Source organism: Pundamilia nyererei, unplaced genomic scaffold (assembly GCF_000239375.1).
Source record: "Pundamilia nyererei isolate P.nyererei 1_Seehausen unplaced genomic scaffold, PunNye1.0 scaffold00027, whole genome shotgun sequence".
In the NCBI taxonomy this organism is placed as follows: domain Eukaryota; kingdom Metazoa; phylum Chordata; class Actinopteri; order Cichliformes; family Cichlidae; genus Pundamilia; species Pundamilia nyererei.
The window spans coordinates 226,177-235,865 of NW_005187428.1; the positions used below are offsets into that span (position 1 = coordinate 226,177).

The following is a 9,689-nucleotide window of genomic DNA, read 5'->3' on the forward strand; positions in this document are numbered from 1 at the left end:
AAAAAAATGAGTATTATATAATCGAAATGCAGGAGACTCGAAAAGCGGCAGCAAACAGGTGAAGCGATCGAGCTGACGGAGGATGGGAGACCGCGAGCGGACGAGGAGCGGAAGACGCCCCTGTGTGACTGCACGTGCTTCGGGCTGCCGCGCAGATACATCATCGCTATGCTGAGCGGGCTCGGCTTCTGCATCTCCTTCGGTATCCGGTGTAACTTGGGTGTGGCCATCGTCAGCATGGTCAATAACAGCACAATCCACCAAAACGGGAAGATAATCATCAAAGAGGTGCCTGTAAACCCCGCCTCTTCATTCACCATGAACCCCATCCTACACCCCACCCTACCCCACCCTCTTATGTGTGATAGGTGGTGAGATAGAACTGAGTCTGTTGTCCCTTTCAAGTGCCTTTCATGTGTTAACAGAGTAATTAGCAAAATGAGTATAGTTGGCGCTTTTTTGTTGTAAATTTATTGGAAATTGTGATTTAAAAAAAAATCATTTTAGATAATCACAGAGGTCAATTTCACTGCGAAACATTACATTTTATATACACTTTTCTGCAAATATTTCTCTCCTGTAACACTTACCACTTAGGGAAAAAAACGAAAAAGTGATCTCACTGCGATACACACTACAGCGAATTAAAAGAGACGTAATTTTGTTTTTATTTTTATGTGCCTGAAAGAAAGCGAAATTCAACTGGGACCCGGAGACTGTGGGGATGATTCACGGTTCCTTCTTCTGGGGCTACATAGTTACTCAGATTCCAGGAGGGTACATCTCCTCCAGGCTGGCTGCAAACAGGTAAAACTATACACATTTTTTGAGTTAGGTCTTTGAGGAGATTATATTTAGGAAATATCGGTTTCCTACTGATTTCCCATTGTATCTACGAACAAAAAAGGTATAATTTAGTGTGCAGACTTGTTGGCAAACCAGTAGGTTTGGAGAAACCTGCAGATAAACTGGGGATTTGGCTGATGCCCGCCAGGCGTGCCTCCTCATGTTAATGAGCTCCCACGGGACCACCGTGTCTAATCCTTTATGTTCAGAGGCATGGCAACCACACCGGCCAAAGCCATGTGTGCGAAGTGCTTCTAAGCAAAGATTGTAGCGTGATTTCAACCACCGCGTCCCACTTCTATACCTTATTATTTCATTAGCAGCTGACTGGAAATATAGATAAATATACAAAACGATCATTCTTTTTAAAAAAAACCTAACAGTTAAACTGTCGATCAATATTAGAGCGCAGTGTAGACAGATACTGCAGAAAGAAGGAGATGCAAGGAAAAATAAAGTGCGCTAAGCTCGCAGCATGGGTCCTTATTACATTAACATTACAGGATTGTTAAAACTGAATCTAAATGAATCTTTGAAGAGCTTCATCATACCAAGTCAGCTGAGCCCTCTGACGCCTTCTGCTGCAAACACCTCCTGTTCTCACTCCCCTGGAAACCGAATAACAGCCTGTTGTGTGCGCGCTTTTGTGTGTGGCACCCAATTAGGACTGGTTTGTCTTGATTATGAGTGTTTATTCTTCCACTATATTATACAAATTTAAAATATAGGATTCAGTCTACTGTTTACTGATATTTGCAGTTGATCAAAAAGATGCAGACCCCGCTTTTCTTTTCCTTGAGCCACATACAGATTTCATTTTGATACAAATTTGACAAATAATCTTGTAATGCTGTTTATCCAGAGTTTTTGGTGCTGCCATCGTGCTGACATCTACCCTGAACATGTTCATTCCCTCTGCCGCCCGGGTCCACTACGGATGTGTCATCTTTGTGAGGATATTACAAGGGTTGGTGGAGGTACTGATGCACAATTTGGTTTTGACCTTTAAAACACTCAAGGATGATGCCTCATTATCAAACCAGGAGCTGAGTTTGACCCCTTCCTAATGAAATTGTCCTGACATTCTGTTTTCAGCCAGGTTTTACAGCAATCTTCTGTTTCTATTCAAGCCTGCTGCTCTCTATTTGGATTTCTGCTGAAAAAAAAAGGAAGCTCTATTCATTATACTGTACACATATTAGTACACAATCGTCAAACAAAGTAAAACCCTGAATAGCAGGGCTTATGTGTACTGGCTTGCCTGGCTTAGAGAGCTCCATGTTCACATAGAAACACAATGAACAAAAGAGATAAATACCACTTGATGCGGGCGGCTCCCGCAGCTCAAGAAGGGGAATGATTTCAGAGGGAGAGACGCTATTATTAGTTTGAAGGTCATCTTCTTTTGTTGTTTTGTTTAGCTCCAAACTGTAGTTTCAGTTGCTGCTCATGACCATTCAGAGAGGGAGCTGCCTGCGTTCAGCGCCATGGCTTATTACTACAAATTAAACATTAGCATTTCAGGGTGTCTCCCACTGCAAGCCTCAGCAATTTGTGTCTATCAATAGTTGATTGTATGCCACTTAGTGTGTAATGAAGATTTAATGGGAACAATCCAGGGCTTCTTTTTTTTTTTCATGAAGTGGGCAGTCAGCTTGAATTTGCACTGACTCACACCTAAGCCATTAGTCTCTATTAGAAAGATCAGCTACAATGCATGTCAGTTTGTTTGTTATTAACTGCAATTTGACTTGTAAGTCTCTGGCAAAAAAGAAGAGACGGCGTCAATCAAGCGGAATATATTTCAATTAATTGTGAAAACAGCTACAGTTTTGATGAAATTAGCAAATTAAGCGTGTTGTGCTTTTACGCTGTCAAAACAAGTATGTTAAAGCTGGTGGGAAACAATCGCTGTCTGATCTTACTGTTGCTGTAATGTTGTGTTTTTCATTCACCATACAGGGAGTGACTTACCCGGCCTGCCACGGGATCTGGAGTAAATGGGCTCCGCCGCTGGAAAGAAGTCGTCTGGCAACCATCTCGTTTTGTGGTACAAAACAGACACACAAAAGCAAGATTGGCTCGTCATTATCATGCATCATCACGTTACTTTATACACTTGAGTGCAGGTTTAGGGTTACATACCACTGTGCCTAAAAGGTGTGCAAACAAGAAGTGAACACCTTTGTAACGAAATACAAACACAGATCGCTTTCTGCTCAGTCATGACAATTTGTCCTCTTCAGGATCATACGCCGGCGCAGTGATCGCCATGCCTCTGGCTGGGATCCTGGTCCAGTATACTGGATGGTCCTCTGTCTTCTATGTGTATGGTAAGTACTGCTTTATCTGACTGACTTCACCTTAAAAGGACACTCTGTTCCATGTAAAAGTAGAAATAATGTAACAGTTGGGTTTTTTCTTAGCCATAAATGCCATACAGTTCAATTCTGTGCATTTTTCTTGTGCTGCTACAGTCTCATGTGGGCTTATTAGATAAAGTTAGCAAAGTCTACAAAGTCGATGTTATATAACTGACACCGGTGAGTCAGTTCACTGCCTCTCCCATGTCTGTTTATGCATGCAACTATCTAACTAATATATACTCTCTAAACTTCTGAAATAAGCCCAAGCATTATTATGACTAACCCATTAAATCAGATAGTATATATGTTTGTTTTCCATTATTTTGTACAGAATTAACCAAACTTCAGACTTTTGTATTCTGATTCTGACAGCAGCTAAATCTCCGCTTGAATTTTACGTTCTGTGGATCTGTATCATCTGAAGTTTTTTTTATGACTAATGTGTTTGATTTGTTCAGGATCCTTTGGGATATTTTGGTACATGTTCTGGATTTTGGTGTCCTATGAAAGCCCGGCAGAACATCCAACAATCACCGAGGAGGAGCGCCGTTACATCGAGGAGAGCATTGGCGAAAGTGCCCAGCTCATGGGTGCGATGGAGGTGGGTGCTCAGTCTGTATCTTCTGATTTCTGATGCCACACCAAACACTGCTCAGGCTGATTTAGCATTTGTCACGTTGCTTCAACAGAAATTCAAGACTCCCTGGAGGAAATTCTTCTCTTCTATGCCTGTCTATGCAATCATTGTGGCCAACTTCTGCAGAAGCTGGACCTTTTATCTGCTTCTCATCAGTCAGCCTGCATACTTTGAAGAAGTTTTTGGCTTTGAGATCAGCAAGGTGAGTAAATTTATGCTTTATAAAGTCTATTATTAGGCCTAAAATGTCTCATCTGATCTCACCATCAAATTTCCAAAAAAAAAGATGCTATAATTGCTTCTAAAAAAGGCATAACAGGTCCATTTTGTTGTTATGCCAGCCATCTAATGTCATGTATTTATTCTTAAAGACTAAATGTTTTCATTTTCTAGTTGAACAAAGGTATCCCAACTCCGGAAACCAAAAAGAGGGTTCACCATGCAGCCACTGCAGTGACCCTATGCCTCACCAGTGGGGCTCAACCCATGATTTCAGAACCACAGGGATAAACATACCAAACTGGCCATAACTGAAATTTGTTAGAGTAACATAACTGGATGAAAATATTAAAACAGTGTGACAATAATAAAGATTTTGTTTATACTTAGAAACCTACAGAGAATTTTTGGCTTCCTTTAGCTTTTCACCCACAAAGCTGTGGGTGAAAAGCTTAAAATTTCACCCACAGCTTTTACTATTTTAGTTCACTCTCATTATAGTTTTCACTCACAGATGGGCAAAGGTGTTTAAAGCAGCCATAAAGTACTTAAAACATATTATACCCTACTTGGCACATCAACCTCTTTGATTAGATTTCAGCCGCTAACGACTCCCTTTGGCAGCTAAGTAAATAATAACTCAGTTTAAAAGAAGCATCCTAGGAAGAAAGTTTGGGTCTAAATGGTATAAATGTAATTAAAGCCATGCGGTTTTATTCATATAGCATCAAATCACAACAAAAGTTGCCTCAAGGTGCAACATTTGTTCCTGGTTTCTTTTAAGTACTATTGCATTTTAGATTGTATTAATAATTGTCACCCCAGGGTTAAATTAGGCTGGAATGGTAGACTTACGTGTATAATTGTACGTTTAGCTGCTAATACAATGCAGCAGGCTAAACGATATCATCTTAAAAAGTAATAAATGAAGAAAGTTTGTTTCTGTTGAACCATTATTATATTTGCTCAACCTCAATGGAAATAATTGCCTAATTTTAAATGTATAACCATGGATTAAAAAAAAAAGAACAATATAAAACAAAAGATATTTTGTTTTATATTTAAAAAAGAACATATATAAAAATTAAACAATAATTTTGAAGCTTAATGGATATTTACATTTGCAATTTTGGGACAACTTGCTTTAGAAAATGCTGTGATTTGTTGTTTTTACCTGTCCTCATGTGTCATACATGTAAAAAGAAAGCAGCCAGTCTCAAATTACCCCAGTCCTCTGAGCTCCAGCGAGAGTGTAAAGCATCACTCAGGCTGCTCTGACAGATGCAATTCAGGCTGAGGATGAGTTTCTGATATTAATGTGGTGAATTATTGCTGACATGTGATAGAGGAGCCAAGAGGTTACAGCAGAGGCTGAGATTTGCTCTGAGACTGAGAGAATCCCCTTCTTGTTGTGACAGCTGCTCTGCTGCTGTTGGAGCTGCTTCAGAAAAGTATTTGATGCTTTCCCAGGTTGGAATCCTGTCAGCTCTCCCTCACTTGGTCATGACCATCATCGTGCCTTTAGGAGGTCAGCTAGCAGACTACCTGCGAACCCACAACATCATGTCCACCACTACGGTCCGCAAAATCATGAACTGTGGAGGTGAGGCCTTAATCGTGAGATTTTTGTCAGTTCTTTGAAGTACTCCTCATCAGTTCATGACTAAACTCTTTTCCTGCTGTTTTCAGGCTTTGGCATGGAGGCTACTCTTTTACTAGTGGTTGGGTATTCCCACAGTAAGGGGATGGCCATCTCTTTCTTAGTTCTGGCGGTGGGATTTAGCGGTTTTGCAATATCAGGTGAGTCCTAAAACAACGATGTATTGTTCATATTTGATCCCACCTCAATGTGAATCAGCAGCAGGCTCAGGAAGTCTCCTTGTTTCGTTTGGTTGCAGGTTTCAACGTGAACCATCTAGACATCGCCCCTCGCTATGCCAGCATCCTCATGGGCATTTCCAATGGCGTGGGAACACTGTCAGGGATGGTCTGCCCTCTTATAGTGGGAGCAATGACAAAAAACAAGGTGAGTCGTAATCAGGCAACAACAAACATATTTTTGTTTGAGTTTTTAAAGCCCACAGCCATCTCCTGATCCTAGTCTACTGTTTAATAGTGTAATCATTTAAACCTGGATCACAGAGCTTTCCTTACTGTAGCAAACCCTCTCATTATGCCCAAAATATGACCAATCCCCTCTGTGCCTGATCCTTACCCTCATATTTTTATTTACTTAAATGCAACCCACTGGTGCAGTTGTGGCGTATTTGTTCTGCCTAATCTGAGCAAGTTAGAAGAGCACATCTGTTCTATGATATAACCTAAAACGTTACAAAGGGACTCAGCCTGGCTCCAACCTTTGTCCATTTCCCAGACTCGTGAAGAGTGGCAGTATGTCTTCCTCATTGCTTCTCTCGTGCATTACGGAGGCGTGATATTTTACGGGCTCTTCGCATCGGGGGAGAAACAGCCATGGGCTGACCCTGAAGAAACCAGCGAAGAGAAGTGCGGTTTTATAGATGAGGACGAGCTGGCAGAGGAGACGGGCGACATCACCCAGGGATACGGTGCGATGGGAGGTCCGGCTAAAAGCTACGGGGCCACGGGGCAGCTGAACGGAGGCTGGGTGCAGGACTGGGATAAAACGGAGGAATACGTACAGGAGCCAGCGGGAAAGATGTACACCCAGCGCGGCTACTCTTAAACCAGACAGTTGTGGTGAGTCTGCCCACGAAAACAGACTCATCATCACCAGTTGCACAAGCATTATATTAGATGTTTAAATCCATTCTGTATGTTAAAGTAAAAGAAGATTCAAAAGCCACTGTAAAGAAGTAGTTGCAATGCAGAACAATCCTCATTAGAGCCTCATGTTTCTCATCACATGTACCTACAGTAGGGCTTCACTATACAGACAGCAGTCGTACTATTTAGGACCCAAAGCTCATCAATCTACTTGAACAAGACAAGCCAGACGAAACTGCAGTCGACCATCATGTAGGGTCTTTCTCTGAAATACTACTCTGATTGCACTGAAACTATGAAAGTATTCTAAAAACAATATTCTGTTTCTCAAATATGTTTTATGTACTGTATATACCTGCATACTGTTTCTGTGAGACTATTGTGAATTTTGGGTCGTTGATCTGTGTGAACATTAATATAAAAGGCCATATTTTTCATGGACAGTACCTCTTCAGGGAGACGTCTGCTTGCAAAAAAGGTCTTCTTCTTCTCGAGTGAGGCCTGTAACACAATATAAGACAAAAATAGCGTGAGTGAAGTTGAACCGTAGAGTTTTAGTGTGTGTTTGTTGCATGACTTTTGCTCAGATCAATGTTTCAGACGCGGCCGCCTCACAGCCACCGATAGTCCTCATTCAGCCTACTGCTTTGTTCTTAGATTCAAGCGTCTCCCGCCATTATAAATAATAAGAGGAATTTTCGTAATCAGGTTCCGGTCGTGACGTGAGACAAATCAAAAAAGTTGTGAAGGCAACTGCTGCTCAGAAAACATTGACTATTGATGTTTGGTGTGCACTGCAATAAATTCTGTGTACCAGCTGCCACCCATTACATTCTGTTTTGTAACGTGACACTGGCTTGCTGTATCTTAACTGTAATTGTTTTTGGAGTCATGTGATGATCAACATTAAGGTGTGTGTTTTAACAAATTACAATTAGTGTCTGGAGATCCCCAGCTTTAGTGCTCACGATGCAGGAGGAATGCACTGCTGTGTATGAACAACCACGTTTTGTGATCCCCTGGTGTCCCTTGGTTATTGTCATTGTCACCAAAAAGTACTTTATTGACACATTGATATCGTCGCATATGAGTGGACCACATGGATTAATAGATGGCTCTTCCACCTGACTTTATTTGCTGTTTAAAACACTTTGATTCATTTTGCTGTATGAAAAATCTGCAAGGATGTTTAAAATATATGAATATTTAAGAATGTTTATGATGACCAAAAGATGCTATTACGGCTTTGTGCCTAAAGATTATGTAAACTGATAAATGTGATTTTATGGCTTCTAATATTGTGTTTAATGAAGAGGTATGTTGATGTCAAAAGGTGTTATAAAAAAATACTCATATCATTTTATAAAAAAAAAAAAAAAGTAATCAAAAAGGTAATTTTTTGTCATTTTTATCTCGTGTGTAAATGGGATGATACATTAGTCCTCATTGACTGGAGACAGACTGCCAAATCGGTTAACCACCAATTCTCCAATCACTGCCAAGCATCTCCTGTTCTCTCCAAGTTTCTCATTAGTAAATCAATGGCACAGGTCTCTGGGGTCTAGGGGAGAGCACTGGACCCTGTAGCCTGGTAATTGGTAAGAGGCAAGAGATACAGCATTACTAAACTGTTTCATCCATGCACACCACCACCATTTAACATCTTTGCAGAGACTTCTGATTTTAATAAGCTGATGTGGAGTCAGGTTGGGTCTGTTTCAGAGGAAAAAAGACCAGGAAAAAACAAAAAAAGGAAAGGAAAGGTGATGACACTTTAATGTTTGTAATGTGCGGTCTCAGACACACCCATTTCCTTCTCTGCACATTTGAGCTCAACACCGTTCTCTGTAGCACATTAAGGTATTGACCCAGCTCCTTCATTATGTCCAATCACAAGACGAATCAATATTGTTTAGTTCTAGAATTCATTAGCATTTTAAGATAAAAAATGCTCCTGTTTAAAAGATTTAAACAGGAGAACACACTGATGATTCGCCTTAGTGGTTATTAACGCATTTTTGTTAGAATAAAAAAACATATATATACTATATATACAGAGCAATAGTAGTCGTAGTCACTGTTTGCAGCTTTAAGGTTGAAAAATATTTATATTGTTGTCATAAAATTTACCTGATAAAACTCATTAAAATAAGTAGCTCTGGTAGGGAAAATTAAAGCATAAAAACATAAAGGAATTAAAATGTACAATGACATTAGAACAAGTGACATATTGATATCTATGGAGATAATCTGTGTAGAGTTGCTGAAAAAAAATGCAGATTAGAGCAATCAACTCGTACTAAGAAAAATGCTCTAAAGATCAACTTTTTAAAAATATAAACACTGACTCATCTTCTCTTTCTCTTAAGATAAACTGAACAGTAACAGATTTTTTTCTTTTAACTGTTTGCTAAGTAAAGCAACCAATCTTGATAACTGTGGTAAATAATTCATGTACGTCTCCAGCTTATTGGTGTATAAGACTATGAAAAGCACAAAATAAAAGGAATGACTGACTCCATCATCAGAAGTCTGATCAGCTTCTTGAAGAATGGCAGTGTATGAATTTCCATTGTCCTGTTACTGCAGCACAAGGTGAAAATGTCCTGGGAAAACCTCTGCAGCCTCGTGCACGTGAAACCTTTGGAGCGCTCCTCTTACCCGAAGCGAACGTTCGAAAGGCGTGACGTCTGAAGGGTTGTGTCAAGCACTGGTTTCCTGCCCGTGATGGACATTCAGAGTACAGTAGCCTTTCACCGCCTTAATTGATGGTTGGATCACAGGAAGCAGCTTCATGTCTAAATCATCCCAACTGTCAGGAGGGGGAGCAATTACAATAAATCTCAGTTTCTCCCCTGATTATTCAGCCGAGGAGG

At 40.4% G+C, this 9,689-nt stretch overlaps 1 protein-coding gene across 1 annotated transcript in view; it reads left to right on the plus strand.

Moving 5' to 3' along the window:
• LOC102195667 (vesicular glutamate transporter 2.1) overlaps positions 1 to 8,191 on the plus strand; it is a 10,370-nt gene extending 2,179 nt beyond the window's left edge. Inside the window, exons 2-12 of the mRNA XM_005727966.1 lie at positions 33 to 288; positions 689 to 807; positions 1,709 to 1,823; positions 2,809 to 2,896; positions 3,093 to 3,179; positions 3,671 to 3,813; positions 3,902 to 4,051; positions 5,539 to 5,671; positions 5,758 to 5,868; positions 5,967 to 6,094; positions 6,443 to 8,191. Coding sequence (XP_005728023.1) covers positions 33 to 288; positions 689 to 807; positions 1,709 to 1,823; positions 2,809 to 2,896; positions 3,093 to 3,179; positions 3,671 to 3,813; positions 3,902 to 4,051; positions 5,539 to 5,671; positions 5,758 to 5,868; positions 5,967 to 6,094; positions 6,443 to 6,772 — 1,660 coding nt within the window. The 3' untranslated portion in view covers positions 6,773 to 8,191. The remainder of the gene's footprint in view (positions 1 to 32; positions 289 to 688; positions 808 to 1,708; positions 1,824 to 2,808; positions 2,897 to 3,092; positions 3,180 to 3,670; positions 3,814 to 3,901; positions 4,052 to 5,538; positions 5,672 to 5,757; positions 5,869 to 5,966; positions 6,095 to 6,442) is intronic.
• Positions 8,192 to 9,689: the final 1,498 nt, after the last annotated feature.